The 24236-nt window shown below is 37.2% G+C and overlaps 1 protein-coding gene and 1 pseudogene across 2 annotated transcripts in view; both read left to right on the plus strand.

Moving 5' to 3' along the window:
• The window catches only part of EHHADH (enoyl-CoA hydratase and 3-hydroxyacyl CoA dehydrogenase), an 84244-nt gene that overhangs the window by 3940 nt on the left and 56068 nt on the right, over nucleotides 1-24236 (plus strand). The window contains exon 2 of one of the 2 annotated variants that reach the window (XM_003894722.5): nucleotides 1119-1222. The exons of the other annotated variant lie outside the window; for it this stretch is intronic. Coding sequence (XP_003894771.3) covers nucleotides 1119-1222 — 104 coding nt within the window. The remainder of the gene's footprint in view (nucleotides 1-1118; nucleotides 1223-24236) is intronic. 2 annotated transcript variants of the gene reach the window in all.
• LOC108584610 lies at nucleotides 1221-5563 on the plus strand (annotated as a pseudogene).

The following is a 24236-nucleotide window of genomic DNA, read 5'->3' on the forward strand; positions in this document are numbered from 1 at the left end:
AAGGGAAAAGCATACCCAAATCTTTCAGAACTCTTCCCAAAAGTTGCACATACCAAATATGCTTCCATCCCATTGGCTAGAACTTAGTTCCTTGTGCGGACCTTACTGTAAAGCAGGCTGGAAAATGTAGTCTTTATTTTGGGCAACCGTATTTTTGTATTAGTCCATTTTCACATTGCTATAAAGACATACCCAAGATTGGGTAATTTGTAAAGGAGGGAGGTTTAATTGACTGCCAGTTCCACATGGCTGGGGAAGCCTGGGGAAACTTACAATCATGGCGGAAGGCAAAGGAGAAGCAAGTACCTTCTTCACAAGGTGGCAGGAGAGAGGCGTGAGTGCAGGGGAGACTGCCACTTATAAACCACTAGATCTCCTGAGAATTCCCTCACAGAACAACAGCATAGGGCAAACCATTGGTATGATCCAGTCACCTCCCGCCAGATCTTTCCCTGATATGTGGGGATTGCAATTCAAAATGAAGTTTTGATGGGGATTAAGAGCCAAAACCATATCACATATATTCAAGTAAAAACCAGGTGTTTTAATACTATGAAGAAGACGGAGAGGAATGGATATTTGAGGTAACTCACAGCCCCTGCCACAGCTCCTAGACTGTTTCTCATTTAATTTTCTTATATTTTACCAATATGAAAAATTGAAAGTCATTTCACCCTTCTCGACTTCAACATCACTTTTTCTTTGTACCTTTGTTACAGCACTCATCTTAGAGCACCTTACATGATAAATTATGTACAAGTATTGGATAACTCCTTGTACAGTATATAGAAGCCATGTAATAATATTTTTAAATTGGTTGGTGCCAATTTTAAGTGGTCAAAGTGAAAGCACAGGGCAGGAAAATTACAGTTTTAAAAAGTGGATTAATTTAATCTGTTCAGTGCTTAATTAATCATAGGCACATATATTATTTGTAGAACAAATATAATAGTCATAGTAGACACATATATTATTTGTTGGAAGCTTTATTGAGAAGTATCTGTAGTTCTTATCCATTATGTGTGTGTTTAATTTTTCATTGGTAGGAAAGGAAAACACTCTGAATGGTAGGAATTTAATTCTGACTAATTTAGTTAGTGTATTTTGTTTTCTTTTAGTACGGCCGTACTCCGTGATGTAAAAGAAGGACTACAGAAAGCTGTAATAGACCATACAATAAAAGCCATTGTGATTTGTGGAGCAGAGGGCAAATTTTCTGCAGGTAACTTAAGTCTAACCCTTTCCCACTATCTCTGGAATCCAACCACAGACTGAGACCAATACTACATTAGCTGTGCTTGTGAGTAATAACTTAGTGTAGGTAATGGAAATGACAGACTTGAGTGAGAATGAGAAACATTGTGGAGAAAGGGACCGGAATTACAAGAGAGACCCAGAGAAGACTTTGGGCTTAGTCTCTTTTATAGTGGATTGGGGTTTTAGAGTATATTTAGTTCCAGACTTGATGGCTGTTATACACTTACTGATATATACCTGCATTGCATGTATCTCCACCACATATGGGCTTGGGCAAATCTCTTTAACCTCCTGAACCTCAATTTCTCTATCTATAAAGTAGGAACAATAATATCTATTTTAAGGGGTTTTTGTGACATTAAATGAGATAACATATCTGAAAGCCTCTACTACAGTACCTATACACAGAAGATGGTCAATAAATGTTACTGTTTAATTCACACAGAGTCTTATAATAGAATTCATTTTTCTTCTGATAGTCACCCATCTCAGTGACAATGGCACTGTTTTATTGGGTTATTGTGTGAAGATGCAAAATTATTGACAAAATATGGCAAAAGTATTTTGAAATGGTGATTTATTCAATGGTATATATGGCATCTTTTCCTTAATGAATACATTATACCCTTTAACAAAAGTCACATGGATATGGGGGCCTATTCAACCTTACTGTAGCCAGAGAAATTTAATGTGTGTTAATGGTAGCCTGAAAAGACACAGATGTTAGAATCATGGCAATAAATAAATATAAAAATGTGAATCATTATAATATTACCATTTATCTTGCCTGTTATGTGCTAGTACCATGTAGCTTATTTATTAATAATAATAAAAGTAATAGTATTTTTAAACACATTCTATGTTAATTCTCAGTTAGTCCTACAATCCTCATTTACAGGTAAGAAGAGATTTTGAGCCTGGAAGAGATTAATATAATGTCCCAAACCTTAACCAGTTATTAAATAGCTTACTCACTGTTTGGAAACTTAAGGTTTGGCACCCAAGATGATGACAATGATGCAGGGAAAGAGTGATCAGAATGATAAAGAACTTGATATTTCTTTGTAAGAAAGAAGGTAGATGAGAGAATGCAATTAGAGTTCGGAGGCAGAAAAAATTATTCTTCTAAAAAAGTATTAGGGATTATGAAACTTGGCTTAATGCGTGTACATAGAACAATGCACCTCAAAATGGGAGAATATAGATTCTTCTGAAATACATCTGGAACATTTACAAAAATTGACTAGATACTGAATTATAAAATCTTATCTAAATAAATTTCATTAAAAATGTATTATCTGACAACAATACAATTAAGCTACAAATCAATAACAAAATATAACTAGTAATTCTCATATGTTTGGAAGTTAATTTCCAATATCCTCTGAGTAAAAACAGAAATAATGGAATTTAGAAAAAATTGGGAACTGAATGGCAATGAAAACATAATATAAAACTTGAGAAATGCAGCTCAAATAAAACTTATCAGGAAATTTATAGCTTTAAAAATATATATTAGAAAAGAAAAAAGGCTGAAATGTAATGAGTTAAGTATTTATATAAAGGAACTGACTAACAGTAAAATATACCCTAATCAAGTAGAAGAAAGGAAATAATAAAGAGGAGAAATTAATGAAATAGAAAACATTTGAATCAAGAGGAACAACAATGTCAGTTTTTTGAGACTAATACAATTCACAAACTCTGGAGAGATTGAAGGAGAAGGTAAGGCACAAACAATGCATATGAAGAATGATGAAAGGGATATCATTGCAGATACTATAGCCTTTAAGAAAGATAATGGCCCTTTGTCTGATGCAAGAGCCTAGTGCAGTGGTGGGAGAGGTATTGGCAGGAGCAGTGCTGCTGCGGGGCCTGGGGGTGACCTGTCTGACTTCTCGTCCATGCTGAGCCCACTGGAGCCGCATCCATGTCTGGGGACAAGACGATTTTTGATCCTACTATGAGCAAGAAGAAAAGATGAAGAAGAAGCCTTTTATGTCAGATGAGGAAGGGGATACCCAAACAGAGGAAATGCAGCCTTCAGAAACAAAAGTCTGGAGCCAGAGCCAACTGAGGACAAAAATTTGGAAGCTGATGATGAGGACAGTAGGAAAAAAGATGCTTCTGATGATCTAGATGACTAGAACTTCTTTAATCAAAAGAAAAAAGAAAAAAACAAAAAAGATGTTTGATATTGATGACGCTGAAGAAGATGTAAAGGATCTTAAGATTGAAAGTGATGTTCAAGGACCAGCTGAACCAGAGCATGACCTTGACATTATACTTGGCAAGAAAAAGAAGAATGTCAAGTACCCAGATGAGGATGAAATGCTAGAAAAAGATGAAGCTCTAGAAGATGAAGACAGCAAAAAAGATGATGGTATCTCATTCAGTAATCAGACAGGCCCTGCTTGGGTAGGCTCAGAAGGAGACTACACATAAGAGGAGCTGGTGAATCATGTGTTCAACATCATAAGGGAAAAGAATTCAGATACGGTTGCTGGGGAGAAAAAGAAATTCATTATGAAACCTCCGCAGGTCATCCGAGTAGGAACCAAGAAAACTTCTTTTGTCAACTTTACAGATATCTGTAAACTATTACATCATCAGCACACTTGCATTTTTGTTGGCTGAATTGGGTACAAGTGGTTCTATAGGTGGTAATAACCAATTTGTAAAGGAAGATTCCGACAGAAACATATAGAAAATGTCTTATGAAGATTTATCAAGGAATGTGTTGTTTGTCACACATGCAGATCACTGGACACAATCCTGCAGAAGGACATGCAACTCTTATTTCCTACAGTGTGAAACTTGTCATTCTAGATGTTCTGTTGCCAGTATCAAAACTGGCTTTCAGACTATCATGAGCAAGCAAGCACAGCTCCGTGCCAAAGCTAACTAATTTGCTAATCACTGATTTTTCAAAGCATGTTGTAGAGATGTGGCTAGACTGGTTTGCCATCCAAGTGGATATACCATTGTATTAAAAACAAGATTAAAAAGCTGCCAAGTTCTTTGGCTAGTGGTTGGTTGGTCTGAAATCCTTGCAAGACACTGATGCTCAAGCTGTTGACATACTTATAGCCTACTTTAACACCTGTCAGAGAAACGTGATATGGGGTAATGAGGTGCTTTTAAAAAATCGTTCATAGACTTCTGTAAAATGCAAGATAAATCAAAGTTATCATAACAGTGAAAAAAGAAAGATAATGAAAATATTATGAACATGTAAAAAATGACTTCTCAAAATTAGCTCAAGAAGAAATAGAAAACCCAAATAGTTCTGTAATCGTTTAAGAAATTCAATCAGTAATCAAAAATCTCACCAAGTAAATACTTGACCCAGAAGACTCCATTGGCAAGGTCTACTGTAAAGTCAAGGAAAATATTCCAATTTTACATAAACATTTTAGAGAATCAAAAAAGTGGGAACAGTTTCTCTATTAGTTTCCTAGAGCACCATAACAAATTGCCACAAACTAAATGGCTTAAAACAACAGAAATCTATTCTCTCATAGCTCTGAGGATAGAAGTTTGTAATCAAGATATCAGCAGGGTCATTCTTCCTCTGTTTTCTTTAGGGAAGAATCCTTCCTTGCCTCTTCTAGCTTCTTATGGTTGTTAGCAATCCTTGGCCTATGGATGCATCACTCCAGTCTCACTTTAATCACATGGCTTGCTTTCCTCCACGTCTAAATTTTCCTGATCTTCAATAGGCCTACCCTAACCCAGCATGACCTTATCTTAATTTGATGACATCTGCAAAGACCTTATTTCCAAATGTCACACTCACATCTTCTGGGTGAACACTATTCAACTCAGTACCCTTCCCAACTCATTTCTTGAGGCAGCATACCCTTGATACTAACACCTGACAAGGACAGTATGGAAAAGAAAAATTACAGGCTAATTTCATTTATAAATGTAGATATAAAAATCTTAGTGTAAATTGAGACAACAAAGCAACTAGGTAACAACATTATGACGGGAACAAAACCTCATATATCAATATTAACCTTGAACATAAATGGCCTGAATACTCCTCTTAAAGATATAGACTGGCAAATTGGATTTAAAAAAAAAAAAACTAATCGTTTTCTGCCCACAAGTGACACCCTTTGGTAAAGACACACATAAAGGAGTGGAAAAAGATACATCATGCAAACAGAAAACAAAAATGAGCAGTAGTAGCTATACTTATGTTAGATAAAGCAGATTTTAAATCAACAACAATTATTTATTATATAATGATAAAGGGTTCAATACAAGAAAAAGGTATAGCTGTCTTAAAAATATATGCATCCCAAAATGGACAACCCAGATTTATAAAACAAATACTACTTAACCTAAGAAAAGAGATAGACAGCAATACAATAATAAGGGAAGACTTCAAAACCCCACTGACAGCACTAGACAGATGATTAAGGCAGAAAATCAGCAAATAAACTATGGACTTAAACTAGACTTCAGACCAAGTGGACCTAATAGACATTTATAGAACATTCTATGCAACAACTGCAAAATACACATTTTTCTCATTTGTGCATGGGACATTCTGTGCATAGAACATTCTCCAAAATAAATCATATGTTTGGCCATAAATCTCAACAAATTCAAAAAAATCTAAATCATATCAAATATCTTTTCATATTATAGTGGAATAAAAGTAGAAATCAGTAGCAAGAGGAACTCTCAAAACTCTACAAATATATGAGAACTAAACAACTTGCTCCTGAATGTTCATTAGGTAAATGAGGAAATCAAGGCAGAAATTTTTTAAAATATAGAAAGATCTTAAAGTTGCAACCTGATGTTGCACCTCAAGGAACTGGAAAAACAAGAACAAACCAAACCCAGAGCTAGCAGAAGAAAAGAAATAACAAAGATCTCAGCAGAACTGAATGAGATTGAGACAAAAATAATAATAATGAGGATTAAGGATCATCATGGTGGACGGGAGGCAGGACTAGATTGCAGCTCTGACTTGGATGGACAGAGCAGCATGCAGAGGCTCACATTGTGAATTTTAGCTCCAGAATGACTACAGGAATAAATCAGGAATCCCAAGAGGACCCACAGATCCTCTGAAGGAAGCAGACTGCTCCTGCAGGACACAGGAGACATCCCAAATACTGTGAGTGCCCAAACTGCAGAAATGGGAAAGGGAGATCCTCCATTCCCGAACACACACCCCCACTGGGGAAACTGAAGGTCTAGTTTGTGGGAGAACATCCTTACCTTACCTGGAGCTGAGTCAATTTAGAGAGCCTTATGAAATACAGGGGTAGAGGATGCAGCGGGAAAGGCCCTCAGAGCTTACTGGGTCCCTAAGCAGGCTGTTCCTGCCTGACATCATAGAGATCCTTTGAGAGGGTGGCCAGGGGAAAACACCACAGAGAGAAGGAAGTCTCCAGCTGAATTTTGTAACAATTTGAACTAGTCTAGAAGCCTCCTGGCCAGAACTTGGGGGAGGATGTGAATCTGGAGTGCAGACTCCACAGGCAGGGGAAAAACTAAAGCCCTTATGCAGCTTGGAGGTGGGTAGCCTGGGGCAAGTTCTTAGCCCTGCTTGCCCACTGCCTGGAAACAGACTTGGTGCTGTTATATGGGGAGTGAGACCGGCTCTTGGATTGTGTGGGAGCTGGGTGAGGCCTGAGACTGCCAACTTTCCTCCACTTCCCTTACAACCTACATGACTCAGCAGAGGCAGCCATAATCCTTTTAGGTACATGACTCCAGTGACTGGGGAATCTTACCTCAATTCCCCACAGCAGCCACAGAAAGACCCACCTAAGGAGAGTCTCAGCTCAGGACGCCTAGCTCTGCCCCCACCTGATGGGCCTTCCTTTTCTACCCTGGTAGCTGAAGACAAAGGGCATATACTCTTGGGAGTTCTAGGGCCCCATCCACTACCAGTTCCTCTCCATAATACCACAGCTGATGCTCTCTGGAAAGTGCCACCTCCCAGCAGGAGGCCAACCAGCACAAAAATAGAGCATCAAACCACCGAAGCTAAGAACCCTCACAGAGTCCATTTCACCCCCTCTGTCACCTCCACCAGAACAGGTGCTGGTATCCATGGCTGAGGGATATCCACAGACAGTTCACATCACAGGACCCTGTGCAGACAACCCCCAATACCAGCCCAGAGCCTGGTAGATTTTCTGGGTGGCTAGATCCAGAAGAGTGATGACAATCTCCAGCTCAGCTCTCAGGAAGCCACATCTGTAGGAAAAGGGGGAGAATACTACATCAAGAGAACACCCCATGGGACAAAAGAATCTGAACAACAGCCTTCAGCCCTAGACCTTCCCTCTGACAGAGCCTACCCTAATGAAAAGGAACCAGAAAACCAACTCTGGTAATATGACAAAACAAGGCTCTGTAACACACCCCAAAATCACATTAACTCACCAGCAACGGATCCAAACAAAGAAGAAATCCCTGATTTACCTGAAAAAGAATTCAGGAGGTTAGTTATTAAGCTGATCAGGGAGGCACCAGAGAAAGGTAAAGCCCAATGCAAGGAAATACAAAAAACAATACAAGAAGTGAAGGGAGAAATATTCAAGGAAATGGATAGCATGAAGAAAAAACAATAAAAAATTCAGGAAACACTGGATGCACTTATAGAAATGCAAAATGCTATGGAAAGTCTCAGCAATAGAATTGAGCAAGTAGAAGGGAGAAATTCAGAGCTTGAAGACAAGGTCTTTGAATTAATCCAATCCAACAAGACAAAAAAGAATAAGAAAATATGAACAAAGCCTCCAAGAAGTTTTGGATTAGGTTAAACAACCAAACCTAAGAATAATGAGTGTCATGGAGGAAGAACAGAAATCCAGAAGTTTGGAAAATGTATTTGGGGGAATAATTGAGGAAAACTTGCCTGGGCTTGCTAGAAATCTAGACATCCAAATACAAGAAGCACAAAGAACACCTGGGAAATTCATCGCAAAAAGTTCATCACCTGGGCATATTGTCTTCAGGTTATCTAAAGTTAAGACAAAGGAAAGAGTCTTAAGAGCTGTGAGACAAAAGTACCAGGTAACCTATAAAGGAAAACCTATCATATTAACAGCAGGTTTGTCAGCAGAAACCTTACAAGCTAGAAGGGTGTGGGGCTCTCTATCTTCAGCCCCATCAAACAAAACAATTGTCAGTCAAGAATTTTTTATTCAGCAAAACTAAGCATCCTATATGAAGGAAAGATACCGTCTTTTTCAGACAAACAAATGCTGAGGGAATTCACCATTACCAAGCCACCACTGTAAGAACTGCTAAAAGGAGCTCTAAATCTTGAAACAAATCCTAGAAACACATCAAAATAGAACCTGTTTAAAACATAAATTACACAGGACCTATAAAACAAAAATACAAGTTAAAAAGCAAAAAACAAAACACCAAAGAAACCAAGGTACACAGGTGACAAATAGCATGATGAATGCAACGGTACCTCACATCTCAATACTAACATTGAATGTAAATGGCCTAAATACTCCACTTGAGATATCCAGAACTGCAGGATGGATAAGAACTCACCAACCAACTATCTGCTGCCTTCAGGAGACTCACCTAACACATAAGCACTCACATAAACTTAAAGGGGTGGAAAAAGGCATTTCATGCAAATGGATACTAAAAGCAAGCAGGGGTAGCTATTCTTATATCAGACAAAACAAACTTTAAAGCAACAGCTGTTAAAAGAGACAAAGAGGAACATGATATAATAGTAAAAGGCATTGTCCAACAGGAAGATGTCACAATCCTATTGTGCATCTAACACTGGAGCTCCCAAATTTATAGAACAATTACTAATAGACCTAAGAAATGAGATAGACAGCAACACAATAATAGTGGGGGACTTCAGTACTCCACTGACAGCACTAGACAGGTCATCAAGACAGAAAGTCAACAAAGAAACAATGGATTCAAACTATACCTTGGAACAAATGGACTTAACAGATTTACACAGAACATTTCATCCAACAACCACAGAATACACATTCTATTCAACTGTGCATAGAACTTTCTCCAAGATAGACCGTATTATAGGCCACAAAATGAGCCTCAATACATTTAAGAAAATTGAAATTATATCAAGCACTCTCTCAGACCACAGTGGAATAAAACAGGGAATCAACTCTAAAAGGAACCTTCAACCATGCTAATATATGGAAATTAAATAACCTGCTCCTGAATGGTCATTGGGTCAAAAACAAAATCAAGATGGAAATGAAAACATTCTTTGAACTGAATGACAATAATGATACAACATATCAATACCTCTGGGATACAGCAAAGGAAATGCTAAGAGGAAAGTTCATAGCCCTAAATGCCTGTATCAAAAAGACTGAAAGAGCACAAACTGACGTTGTAAGGTCACAATGCCTCAAGGAACTAGAGAAACAAGAACAAACCAAACCCAAACCCAGCAGAAGAAAAGAAGTAACCACGATCAGAGCAGAACTACATGAAGTGGAACCAACCCCCCAAAAATATATGAAAGATAAATGAAACAAAAAGCTGGTTCTTTGAAAAGATTTTTAAAAATGATAGACCATTAGTAAGATTAACCAAGAAGAGAGAAAATCCAAATAACCTCATGAAGAAATGAAACAGGAGATATTACAGTTGATACCACTGAAATACAAGGCTACTATGAACACTTTTACATACATAAACTAGAAAACCTAGAACAGATGGATAAATTCCTGAAAAAATGCAACCCTTCTAGCTTAAATCAGGAAGAATTACATACCCAGAACAGATCAGTAAATTACCAACTAAGAAAAAGTCCAGGACCAGATGAATTCACAGCAGAATTCTGCCAGACATTCAAAGACAAATTGGTACCAATCCTTTTATTATTATTATTATTTCTTTTAAAAAAAATGGGATATATGTGCAGAATGTGCAGGTTTGTTACTTAGGTATACGTGTGCATGGTGGTTTGCTGCACCTATTGACCTGTCCTCTAAGTTCCCCCCCTTCACCTCCCAACCCTCCAACAGGCCCTGGTGTCTGTTGTTCCCCTCTCTGTGTCCATGTGTTCCCAATGTTCAACTCCCACTTATCAGTGAGAACATGCAATATTTGGTTTTCTGTTCCTGTGTTAGTTTGCTGAGGATGATGGCTTCCAGCTTCATCCATGTCCCTGCAGAGGACATGATCTCATCCCTTTTTATGGCTGCATAGTATTCCATTGTATATATGTACCACATTTTCTTTATTCAGTCTATAATTGATGGGCATTTGCATTGGCTCCATGTCTTTGCTGTTGTAAATAGTGCTGCAATAAATATACATGTGCATGTGTCTTTATAGTAGGATGATTTATAATCCTTTGGGCATATATGCAGTAATGGGATTGCTAGGTCAAATTGTATTTCTGGTTCTAGATCCTTGAGGAATTGCCATAGTCTCTTCCACAATGGTTGAACTAATTTACATTCCCACCAACGGCATAAAAGTGATCCTATTTCTCCATAGCCTCACCAGCATCTATTGTTCCCTGACTTTTTAATAATCACCATTCTGCATGGTATGAGATGGTATATCATTGCAGTTTTGATTTGCTTTTCTCTGAGGATCAGTGATGTTGAGCTTTTTTCATATGTTTGTTGGCTGTGTAAATGTCTTCTTTTGAGAAGTGTCTGTTTATATCTTTTGCCCACTTTTTTTTTTTTTCCGAGACAGAGTCTCGCTCTGTCGCCCAGGCTGGAGTGCAGTGGCCAGATCTCAGCTCACTGCAAGCTCCGCCTCCCGGGTTCACGCCATTCTCCGGCCTCAGCCTCCCGAGTAGCTGGGACTACAGGCGCCCGCCACCTCGCCCGGCTAGTTTTTTGTATTTCTTAGTAGAGACGGGGTTTCACCGTGTTAGCCAGGATGGTCTCGATCTCCTGACCTCGTGATCCACCCGTCTCGGCCTCCCAAAGTGCTGGGATTACAGGCTTGAGCCACCGCGCCCGGCCCATCTTTTGCCCACTTTTTGATGGGGTTGTTTGTTTTTCTCTTGCAAATACATTTAACTTCCTTGTAAATACTGGATATTAGACCTTTGTCAGATGGGTAGATTGCAAAAATTTTCTCCCATTCTTTAGGTTGCCTGTTCATTCTGATGGTAGTTTCTTTTGCTGTGCAGAAGCTCTTTAGTTTAATTAGATACCATTTGTCAATTTTGGCTTTTGTTGCAATTGCTTTTGTCATTTTTGATGAAGGCTTTGCCCATTCCTATGTCCTGAGTGGTATTGCCTAGGTTTTCTTCTAGAGTTTTTATGGTTTTTGGTTTTACACTTAAGTCTGTAATCCATATTGAGTTAAGTTTTGTATAAGGTGTAAGGAAGGGCTCCAGTTTCAGTTTCCTGTATATGGCTAGCCAGTTTTCCCAGCATAATTTACTTAATAGGAGATCCTTTCCCCATTGCTTGTTTTTGTCAGTTTTGTTGAAGTTCAGATGGTTGTAGATGTGTAGTGTTATTTCTGAGGTCTCTGTTCTGCTCCATTGGTCTGTATGTCTGTTTGGGTACCAGTACCATGCTGTTTTGTTTACTGTAACCTTGTAGTATAGTTTGAAGTCAGGTAGTGTGATGCCTCCAGCTTTGTTCTTTTTGCTTAGGATTGTCTTGGTTATATGGGGTCTTCTTTGATTCTGTGTAAAATTTAAAATAGTTTTTTCTAAATCTGTGAAGAATGTCAATGATAGTTTCATAGAAATAGCATTGAATCTATAAATTACTTTGGGCAGTATGACCATTTTCATGATATTGACATAAACAGAACCAAAGGAAAAAAACCACATGATTATCTCAATAGATGCAGAAAAGGCCTTTGATAAAATTCAACATCTCTTCATGTTAAAAACTCTCAATAAACTCGGTATTGATGGAACATAACTCAAAATAATAAGAGCTATTTGTGACAAACTGACAGCCAATATCATATTAAATGGGCAAAAGCTGGAAGCATTCCCTTTGAAAACCAGTACAAGACAAAGATGCCCTCTCTCACCACTCCTGTTCAATATAGTATTGGAACTTCTGGCCAGGGCAATCAGGCAAGACAAAGAAATAAAGCATATTCAAATAGGAAGAGAGGAAGTCACGTTGGCTCTGTTTGCAGATGACATGATTTTATATTTAGAAAACCCCATCATCTCAGTCCAAAAACTTCTTGATCTGATAAGCAACTTCAGCAAAGTCTCAGGATACAAAATCAATGTGCAAAAATCACAAGCATTCCTTGACACAAACAATAGGCAAGCACAGAGCCAAATCATGAATGAACTCCCATTTACAATTGCTACAAAGAGAATAAAATACCTAAGAGTACAGCTAACAAGGGATGTGAAGGATGTCTTCACGGAGAACTACAAACCACTGCTCAAGGAAATAAGAGAGGACACAAACAAATGGAAAAATCTTCCATCCTCATGGTAACAATCCTTTTGACATTATTCTACAAGAAAGAGAAAGGAGGAACCCTCCCTAATTCATTCTATGAAGCCAGCATCACCCTAATACCAAAACCAGGAAAGGACATAACCAAAAAACAAAACTACAGACCAATATCCTTCATGAACATATATGCCAAAATCTCTAACAAAATACTAGCTAACTGAATCCAACAACATAGCAGAAAGATAATCCACCATGATCAACTGGGTTTCATACCAGGGATGCAGGGATGGTTTAACATACACAAGTCAATAAATGTGATACACCATATAAACAGAATTAAAAACAAAAATCACATGATTGTCTCAATAGATGCAGAAAAAGCATTTGACAAAATCCAACATCTCATTATTATTAAAACTCAGCAAAATTGATGTACAAGGGACATAACTCAATGTAATAAAAGCCATCTATGACAAACCCACAGCCATCATAATAATGAATGGGGAAAAGTTTAAAGCATTCCCTCTGAGAACTGGAACAGGACAAGGATGCCCACTCTCACCACTCCTCTTCAACATAGTACTGGAAGTCCTAGCCAGAGCAATCAGACAAGAGAAAGAAATAAAGGGCATCCAAATCTGTAAAGAGGAAGTCAAACTTTCATTGTTTGCTGACGATATGATTTTTTGCCTTGAAAAACCCTAAAGACTCCTCCTGAAAGTTCATAGAACTGATAAAAGAATTCAGCAGTTTCCGGATACAAGATTAATGTGCAGAAATCAGTAGCTCTTCTATACACCAACAGTGACCAAGCACATAATGAAATCAATAACTCATTCCCTTTTACAATAGCTGCAAAAAATAAAATAAACTATTTAGGAATGTACCTAACCAAGGAGTCAAAAGACTTCTACAAGGAAAACTAAAAAACACTGCTGAAAGAAATCTTAGATGATGTAAACAAATGGAAATACATCCCATGCTCATGGATGGGTAGAATCAATATTGTGAAAATGACCATGCTCTCAAAAGCAATCTACAAATTCAATGAAACCCCCATCAAAATACCACCATCATTCTTCACAGAATTAGAAAAAGAATTCTAAAATTCATGTGGAACCAAAATAGAGCCCAGATAGCCAAAGAAAGACTAAGCAAAAATAAGAAATCTGGAGGCATCACACTACCTGATTTCAAACTATACTATAAGGCCATAGTCACCAAAACAGCATGGTACTAGTATAAAAATAGGCACATAGACCAACGGAACAGAATAGAGAACCCAAAAAATAAACCCAAATACTTACAGCCAACCGATCTTTGACAAAGCAAACAAAAACGAAGTGGAAAAAGGACACCCTTTTCAACAAATGGTGCTGGGATAATTGGTTAGCCACATGTAGGAGAATGAAACTGGATCCTCATCTCTCACCTTATACAAAAATCAACTCAAGATGGATCAAGGACTTAAATATAAAACCTGAAACTATAAAAATTCTAGAAGATAACATTGGAAAAACCCTTCTAGAAATTGGCTTAGGCAAGGATTTCATGACCAAGAGCCCAAAAGCAAATGCAATAAAAACAAAGATAAATAGTTCGGAGTTAATTAAACTAAAGAGCTTTTGCATGGCAAGAGGAACAGTCAGCAGAGTAAACAGACAACCCACAGAGTGGGAGAAAATCTTCACCATCTATACATCCAACAAAGGACTAATACCCAGACTCTACAACGAACTCAAACAAAGCAACAAGAAAAAAAAAACCAATCCCATTAAAAAGTGGGCTAAGGACATGAATAGACAATTCTTAAAAGAAGATATACAACTAGCCAACAAACATATGAAAAAATACTCAGCATCACTAATGATCAGGAAAATGCAAATCAAAACCACCATGAGATACCACCTTACTCCTGCAAGAATGGCCATAATCAAAAAATCAAAAAACAGTAGATGTTGAGGAGATGCAGTGAAAAGGAAACACTTGTACATTGCTGGTGGGAATGTAAACTAGTACAACTACTATGGAAAACAGTGTGGAGATTCCTTAAAGAACTAAAAGTAGAACTACCATTTGATCCAGCAATCCTACTGCTTGGTATCTACACAGAGGAAAAAAGTCATATGAAAAGATACTTGCACACACGTTTATAGCAGCACAATTCGCAATTGCAAAATTGTGGAACCAACCCATATGCCCATCAATCAACAAGTAGATAAACAAACTGTGATATATTTATATGATGGAATACTACTCAGCCATAAAAAGGAATGAATTAACAGCGTTCGCAGCAACCTGGATGAGATTGGAGACTATTATGCTAAATAAAGTAACTCAGGAATGGAAAACCAAATATTGTACATTCTCACTGATATGTGGGAGCTAAGCTATGGGGATGCAAAGGCATAAGAATTATACAATGGACTTTGGGAACTTGGGGGGGAAGGGTGGGAGTGGGGCAAGGGATAAAAGATTACAAATATAGTGCAGTATATACTGCTTGGGTGATGGGTGCACCAAAATCTCACAAATCCCCACTAAAGAAGTTACTCATGTAACCAAACACCACCTGTACCCCAATAACCTATGCAAAAATTTAAAAAAAAACAGAAAAAAGAAATATACTTATGAAAATATTACAAATATAAATTGGTAATATAGTATAAAAACATACAAAGGATAAATGAGATGAAAAGTTGGTTCTTTGAAAAGAGAAACAAATTTTATATACCGCTAAGTAAACTAATCAGAAAAGACAGAAAATTCAAGTAAACACAATTAGAAATTATAAAGGTGATAGTACAGCTGATTCCACAAAAAGACAAAAGATGCTCAGAGACTACTGTGAGTATCTCTACATGCACAAACTAGAATACCTAAAAAAAAAAAAAAAGGATAAACTCCTGTAAACATACAACCTCCCAAGATTGAATCAGGAAGAAATAGAAATCCTGAACAGACCAATACTGAGTTATGAGATTGAATCAGTAATAAAAAATTTTTTCAGCCAAAAAAAGTCCAAGACCAGATAGATTCATAGCCAAATTTTACCAGACGTACAAAGAAGAGCTGGTACCAATCTTTACTGAAACTATTCCGAAAAATCAAGGAGGAAAGATTCCTCCCTAACTCGTTCTGTGAAAGCAGTATCACCTTGATACCAAAATCAGGCAAGGACACAAGAAAACAAAACAAAACAAACAAAAAACTAAAGGCCAATATAACTGATGAACATAAATGCTAAAATCATCAGCAAAATACTATCAAACCAAATCCAATAGCACTTCAAAAAGATATTACATCAATATTAGATGGGCTTTATTGCAGGGTTTCTAGGATGCTTCAGTAACTGTGATTCACCAGATAAACAGAATTTAAAAACAAAATCCATGATCGCCTCAATAGATGCAGAAAAAGCATTTGGTAAAATCCAACATTACCCCTAAGAACTGGAACAAGACAAGGATGCTCACTCTCACCACTCCTAGTCAACATAGGACTGGAAGTACTAGCCAGAGCAGTCAGGCAACAGAAAGAAATAAAAGGCATCCAAATTGGAAAAGAGGAAGTCAGATTTCCTCTGTTCACTGATAATGTGATCTTATACCTAGAAAACCCTAATGACTCCTCCAAAAGACTTTTCCACTTGATAAATGATTTCAGTAAATTTCAGGATGCAAAATCAATGTACAAAAATCAGTAGCATTCTATACACTAATAATGTTCAAGCTGAGAACCAAATCAAAAACTCAGTTCCATTTACAATAGCCACAAAAAAATAAAATACCTAGGAATACCTTTAACCAATGAGGTGAAAGATCTCTATAAGGCGTACTACAAAGCACTGATGAAAGAAATGATAGATGACACAGACAAATGGAAAAACATCCACGCTCATGGATTGAAAGAATCAATATTGTTAAAATGGACATACTGCCCAAAACAATATACAGATTCAATGTAATTCCTATCAAATTACCAATGTCATTTTTCATGGATTTAGAAAAAACAATCCTAAAATTATGGAAACAAAAAAGAGCTCAAATAGCCAAAGCAATCCTAAGAAAAAGAACAAAGCTGGGGGCAACACATTACCTGACTTCGTATGGTATTATAAGGCTATGGTAACCAAAACAGCATGGTACTGATACAAAAATAGACACATAGATCAGTGGAACAGAATAGAGAACCTAGAAATAAAACCACATACCTACACCAACCGATCTTCAACAAAGTCAACAAAAATATGCAATGGGAAAGGACATGCTATTCAGTAAATGGTGCTGGGAAAATTGGAGAGCCATATGCAGAAGAATGAAGCTGGACCCCTATCTTTCACCATATATAAAAATTAATTCAAGATGGATTAAAGATTTAAGTGTAAGATCTGAAATCAAAAAAATACCTGGATGAATACTTAGGAAAAACTTTTGGACGTTGGCCTAGGCAAATAACTTTTGACTAAGGCCTCAAATGCAACAAAAACAAAAATAGACGAATGCGACTTAATTAAACTAAGAGCTTCTGCACAGCAAAAGAAATAATCAGCAGAGTAAACAGACAACCTACAGAATGGGAGAAAATATTTGCAAACTATGCATCTGACAAAGGACTAATATCCAGAATCTATAAGGAACTCAAACAACTCAGCAAGGAAAAACCAATTTACCCCATTAAAAAGTGGACATTGTCTTTTGGTTATATATATTTAAAATTTTTTTTTGAAGTACACATAGGACATACACATTTGCCAAAACAAGACACACAAGTGGCCAATAAACATGAAAAAATTCTCAACATCACAAATCATCAGAGAAATGTAAATCAAAGCTGCAATGAGATATCTCACACCACTTAGAGTGGCTATTATTAAAAAGTAAAACAAGAACATGTTGGCAAGGATACAGAGAAAAGGGAATGCTTATACACTGTTATTTGGAATGGAAATTGGTACAACCTTTATGGAAAAACAGTATGGAGATTTCTCAAAGAATTAAAAACAGAACTGTCATTTGACCCAGCAATCCAACTACTGGAGATCCATCCAAAGGAACATAAATTATTATATCAAAAGATAACTATACTCATATGTTTATCACAGCACTGTTAATGATAGCAAAGTCATGGAATCAACCCAAGGGTCTATCAATGGTTGATTAGATAAAGAAAACCATAGCATACTACACAGCCATAAAAAAGAATGATATTACGTCTTTACTTAGGCCATTATCCTAAGTAAAATAGCTCAGAAATAGAAAATCAAATACCACATATTCTCACTTATAAGTGGGAGCTATTATGAAGGAATAATTGTCAGGGAAATAAAGGGAGAGCTAAACAATGGGAACACATGGACATACAGAGGGAAATAATATACATAGACACCTTCAAAAGGGCAAGGAGGTTGGGGTGAGGGTTGAAAAGTTACCAAGTGACATAACGTTCACTGTTTGGGTGATAGGCACACCAAAAACCCAAACCTCACCATTATGCAATATATCTGTGTAACAAACCTGTACATGTATCCCCTGAATCTATACAAATAATTTTAAATAATCTTAGTGTATTGTGAAGCTGAATCTAACAACATATAAAAAGTATAATATATCACTTTTGTCCTAGAAATATCAGATTGGTTGAACACTAGATTAATGAAATTCATCCCATTAAAAGATTAAAAAGAAAAATTATATGATTATGTCGAGATGTAGAAAAAACATTCTGTAACATTTGACATGCATTAAAAAGAAACATTCTTAGTAAATGAGGTACATAAAGAAAATGTCTTAATCAGGCAAAAGGTATCCATTTTGAAAAATCTACAGGAAACAAACAAAATGGTGAATTGAAAGCTTTTCTTATGAGAAAGGAACAAGACAAAGCTGACTGCTCTCACCATTTCTTTTGCATTGTATTCAAGGTTTTTGATAACCCAGTAAAGCTAGTAAAAGAAACAAAAGGTATAAGGAATGAAAAAGAAGGAACAAAACTTAATTATTCAGAAGATACAATAATGTTTGTAGAAAATCAAAATAATCTATTAAAAATTGTTAGAATTCATAAGAAAATGTAGCTGTTTTGCTGGATATAAAATCAATATCCCAAAATTAATTGGATTTTGATGTGCTGGAAATAATTAAAAAGTGAAATCACTACACTGTGCTTTGGTTTTCCAAAAATTGGGATAATAATGATACTAACCTTCTGTTATAAGTAGAAGAATATAGTATAGCTTTTAAGAATGTGGGGTTTGTAAGTTTAAATCCCTATTCCACAAGTTATTAGTCATATGTCTGAAGTAGTCACTTGCCTCAAAGCATTAACTTCCTTACCTGTAAAATGGGAATTGTTATGCTGCTTTACTTAGGTGTTATGAAAATTAAATGAGACAGTATATGAAACTGCATAGCACAGTGCTTGATGCATTTATCCAATAACTGTTTATTTCTGTTATTATCTAAAAAACCATCTCAATCTAAAGCTACAGGAATGATAGGCTTGAGACTTAGATTGAAATTGATTTTGTTTCTCTAGAACAAAAAGGAATTGAAAACACAAAACAAAACACTGTACTAGAGAGTGAAATATAATGAATTGGTGAGAAAAAAGCATAACTCCTGGATCGCTGCTAGATGAGGAACAGGTAGCGAAAAGAGAAAAAAAGATGAATAGGCTAGATATAACATAATTAATTTTTAAAACTTGTACCAAGCTTAGTGGTTTTTTTTTTTTTTTATACTTTAAGTTCTAGGGAACATGTGTACAACGTGCAGGTTTGTTACATATGTATACATGTGCCATGTTGATGTGCTTCACCCATTAACTCGTCATTTACATTAGGTGTAGCTCCTAATGCTATCCCTCCCCCTACCCCCACCCCACAATAGGACCCGGTGTGTGATGCTCCCCTTCCTGTGTCAAAGTGATCTCATTGTTCACTTCCCACCTATGAGTGAGAACATGCGGTATTTGGTTTTCTGTTCTTGCGATAGCTTGCTGAGAATGATGGTTTCCAGCTGCATCCACGTCCCTACAAAGGACACAAACTCATCCTTTTTTATGGTTGCATAGTATTCCATGGTGTATATGTGCCACATTTTCTTAATCCAGTCTGTCACTGATGGACATTTGGGTTGATTCCAAGTCTTTGCTATTGTGAATAGTGCCGCAATAAACATATGTGTGCATGTGTCTTTATAGCAGCATGACTTATAATCCTTTGGGTGTATCCCCGATAATGGGATGGCTGGGTCAAATGGTATTTCTAGTTCTAGATCCTTGAGGAATCGCCACACTGTTTTCCACAATGGTTGAACTAATTTACCGTCCCACCAACAGTGTAAAAGTGTTCCTATTTCTCCACATCCTCTCCAGCACCTGTTGTTTCCTGATTTTTTAATGATTGCCATTCTAACTGGTGTGAGCTGGTATCTCATTGTGGTTTTGATTTGCATTTCTCTGATGGTGAGTGATGATGAGCATTTTTTCATGTGTCTGTTGGCTGTATGAATGTCTTCTTTTGAGAAGTGTCTGTTCATATCCTTTGCCCACTTTTTGATGAGGTTGTTTGTTTTTTTCTTGTAGATTTGGTTGAGTTCTTTATAGGTTCTGGATATTAGCACTTTGTCAGAAGAGTAGGTTGTAATAATTTTCTCCCATTCTGTAGGTTGCCTGTTCACTCTGATAGTAGTTTCTTTTGCTGTGCAGAAGCTCTTTAGTTTAATGAGATCCCATTTGTCAATTTTGGCTTTTGTTGCCGTTGCTGTTGGTGTTTTACACATGAAGTCCTTGCCTATGCCTATGTCCTGAATGGTATTACCTAGGTTTTCTTCTAGGGTTTTTATGGTATTAGGTCTAACATTTAAGTCTCTAATCCATCTTGAATTAATTTTCGTATAAGGAGTAAGGAAAGGATCCAGTTTCAGCTTTCTACTTATGGCTAGCCAATTTTCCCAGCACCATTTATTAAATAGGGAATCCTTTCCCCATTTCTTGTTTTTCTCAGCCTTGTCAAAGATCAGATGGCTGTAGATGTGTGGTATTATTTCTGAGGACTCTGTTCTGTTCCATTGGTCTATATCTCTGTTTTGGTACCAGTGCCATGCTGTTTTGGTTACTGTAGCCTTGTAGTATAGTTTGAAGTCAGGTAGCATGATGCCTCCAGCTTTGTTCTTTTTGCTTAGGATTGTCTTGGCAATGCGGGCTCTTTTTTGGTTCCATATGAACTTTAAAGCAGTTTTTCCAATTCTGTGAAGAAAGTCATTGGTATCTTAATGGGGATGGCATTGAATCTATAAATTACCTTGGGCAGTATGGCCATTTTCACAATATTGATTCTTCCTATCCATGAGCATGGTATGTTCTTCCATTTGTTTGTGTCCTCTTTTATTTCACTGAGCAGTGATTTGTAGTTCTCCTTGAAGAGTTCCTTCACATCCCTTGTAAGTTGGATTCCTAGGTATTTTATTCTCTTTGAAGCTATTGTGAATGGAAGTTCATTCATGATTTGGCTCTCTGTTTGTCTGTTACTGGTGTATAAGAATGCTTGTGATTTTTCCACATTGATTTTGTATCCTGAGACTTTGCTGAAGTTGCTTATCAGCTTAAGGAGATTTTGGGCTGAGACGATGGGCTTTTCTAAATATACAATCATGTCATCTGCAAACAGGGACAGTTTGACTTCTTCTTTTCCTAACTGAATACCCTTTATTTCTTTCTCTTGCCTGATTGCCCTAGCCAGAACTTCCAACACTATGTTGAATAGGAGTGGTGAGTGAGGGCATCCCTGTCTTGTGCCAGTTTTCAAAGGCAATGCTTCCAGTTTTTGCCCATTCAGTATGATATTGGCTGTGGGTTTGTCATAAATAGCTCTTATTATTTTGAGATACGTTCCATCAATATCGAATTTATTGAGAGTTTTTAGCATGAAGGGCTGTTGAATTTTGTCAAAAGCCTTTTCTGCACCTATTGAGATAATCATGTGGTTTTTGTCTTTGGTTCTTTTATATGCTGGATTACGTTTATTGATTTGTGTATGTTGGACCAGCCTTGCATCCCAGGGATGAAGCCCACTTGATCATGGTGGATACGCTTTTTGATGTGCTGCGGATTTGGTTTGCCAGTATTTTCTTGAGGATTTTTGCATTGATGTTCATCAGGGATATTGGTCTAAAATTGTCTTTCTTTGTTGTATCTCTGTCAGGCTTTGGTATCAGGATGATGTTGGCCTCGTAAAATGAGTTAGGGAGGATTCCCTCTTTTTCTGTTGATTGGAATAGTTTCAGAAGGAATGGTACCAACTCCTCCTTGTACCTCTGGTAGAATTCGGCTGTGAATCCGTCTGGTCCTGGACTTTTTTTGGTTGGTAGGCTATTAATTATTGCTTCAATTCCAGAGCCTGCTATTTGTCTATTCAGGGATTCAACTTCTTCCTGGTTTAGTCTTGGGGTAGTGTAAGTTTCCAGGAAATTATCTATTTCTTCTAGGTTTTCTAGTTTATTTGCGTAGAGGTGTTTATAGTATTCTCTGATGGTAGTTTGTATTTCTGTGGGGTCGGTGGTGATATCCCCTTTATCATTTTTTATTGCGTCTATTTGATTCTTCTCTCTTTTCTTCTTTATTAGTCTTGCTAGTGGTCTATCAATTTGGTTGATCTTTTCAAAAAACCAGCTCCTGGATTCATTGATTTTTTGAGGGTTTTTTGTGTCTCTATCTCCCTCAGTTCTGCTATGATCTTAGTTATTTCTTGCCTTCTGCTAGCTTTTGAATGTGTTTGCTCTTGCTTCTCTAGTCCTTTTAATTGTGATGTTAGGGTGTCAATTTTAGATCTTTCCTGCTTTCCCTTGTGGGCATTTAGTGCTATAAATTTCCCTCTACACACTGCTTTAAATGTATCCCAGAGATTCTGGTATGTTGTATCTTTGTTCTCATTGGTTTCAAAGAACATCTTTATTTCTGCCTTCATTTCATGATGTGCCCAGTAGTCATTCCGGAGCAGGTTGTTCAGTTTCCACGTAGTTGAGTGGTTTTGATTGAGTTTCTTAGTCCTGAGTTCTAGTTTAGTTGCACTGTGGTCTGAGAGATAGTTTGTTATAATTTCTGCTCTTTTACATTTGCTGAGGAGTGCTTTACTTCCAACTATGTGGTCAGTTTTGGAATAAGTGTAATGTGGTGCTGAGAAGAGTGTATATTCTGTTGATTTGGGGTGGAGAGTTCTGTAGATGTCTATTAGGTCTGCTTGGTGCAGAGTTGAGTTCAATTCCTGGATATCCTTGTTAACTTTCTGTCTCGTTGATCTATCTAACGTTGACAGTGGGGTGTTAAAGTCTCCCATTATTATTGTATGGGAGTCTTAAGTCTCTTTGTAAGCCTCTAAGGACTTGCTTTATGAATCTGGGTGCTCCTGTATTGGGTGCATATATATTTAGGATAGTTAGCTCTTGCTGATGAATTGATCCCTTTACCATTATGTAATGGCCTTCTTTGTCTCTTTTGATCTTTGATGGTTTAAAGTCTGTTTTATCAGAGACTAGGATTGCAGTGCCTGCTTTTTTTGTTTGTTTGTTTGTTTTCCATTTGCTTGGTAGATCTTCCTCCATCCCTTTATTTTGAGCCTATGTGTGTCTCTGCATGTGAGATGGGTCTCCTGAATATAGTAAACTGATGGGTCTTGACTCTTTATCCAATTTGCCAGCCTGTGTCTTTTAATTGGACCATTTAGTCCATTTACATTTAAGGTTAGTATTGTTATGTGTGAACTTGATCCTGTCATTATGATATTAGCTGGTTATTTTGCTCGCTAGTTGATGCAGTTTCTTCCTAGCATCGATGGACTTTACATTTTGACATGTTTTTGCAATGGCTGGTACCTATTGTTCCTTTCCATGTTTAGTGCTTCCTTCAGGATCTCTCATAGGGCAGGCCTGGTGGTGACAAAATCTATAAGCATATGCTTTCTGTAAAGGATTTTATGTCTCCCTCACTTATGAAACTTAGTTTGACTGGATATGAAATTCTGGGTTGAAAATTCTTTTCTTTAAGAATGTTGAATATTGGCCCCCACTCTCTTCTGGCTTGGAGAGTTTCTGCTGAGAGATCTGCTGTTAGTCTGATGGGCTTCCCTTTGTGGGTAACCCGACCTTTCTGTCTGGCTGCCCTTAACATTTTTTCCTTCATTTCAACTTTGATGAATCTGACAATTATGTGTCTTGGAGTTGCTCTTCTTGAGGAGTATCTTTGTGGCATTCTCTGTATTTCCTGAATTTGAATGTTGGCCTGCCTTACTAGGTTGGGGAAGTTCTCCTGAATGATATCCTGCAGAGTGTTTTCCAACTTGGTTCTATTTTCCCCGTCACTTTCAGGCACACCAATCAGACGTAGATTTGGTCTTTTCACATAATCCCATATTTCTTGGAGGCTTTGTTCATTTCTTTTTACTCTTTTTTCTCCACACTTCTGTTCTTGTTTCATTTCATTCATTTAGTCTTCAATCGCTGATACTCTTTCTTCCAGTTGATCGACTCAGTTACTGAAGCTTGTGCATTTGTCATGTATTTCTCATGTTATGGTTTT

Source organism: Papio anubis, chromosome 2, assembly GCF_008728515.1.
Source record: "Papio anubis isolate 15944 chromosome 2, Panubis1.0, whole genome shotgun sequence".
In the NCBI taxonomy this organism is placed as follows: Eukaryota; Metazoa; Chordata; class Mammalia; order Primates; family Cercopithecidae; genus Papio; species Papio anubis.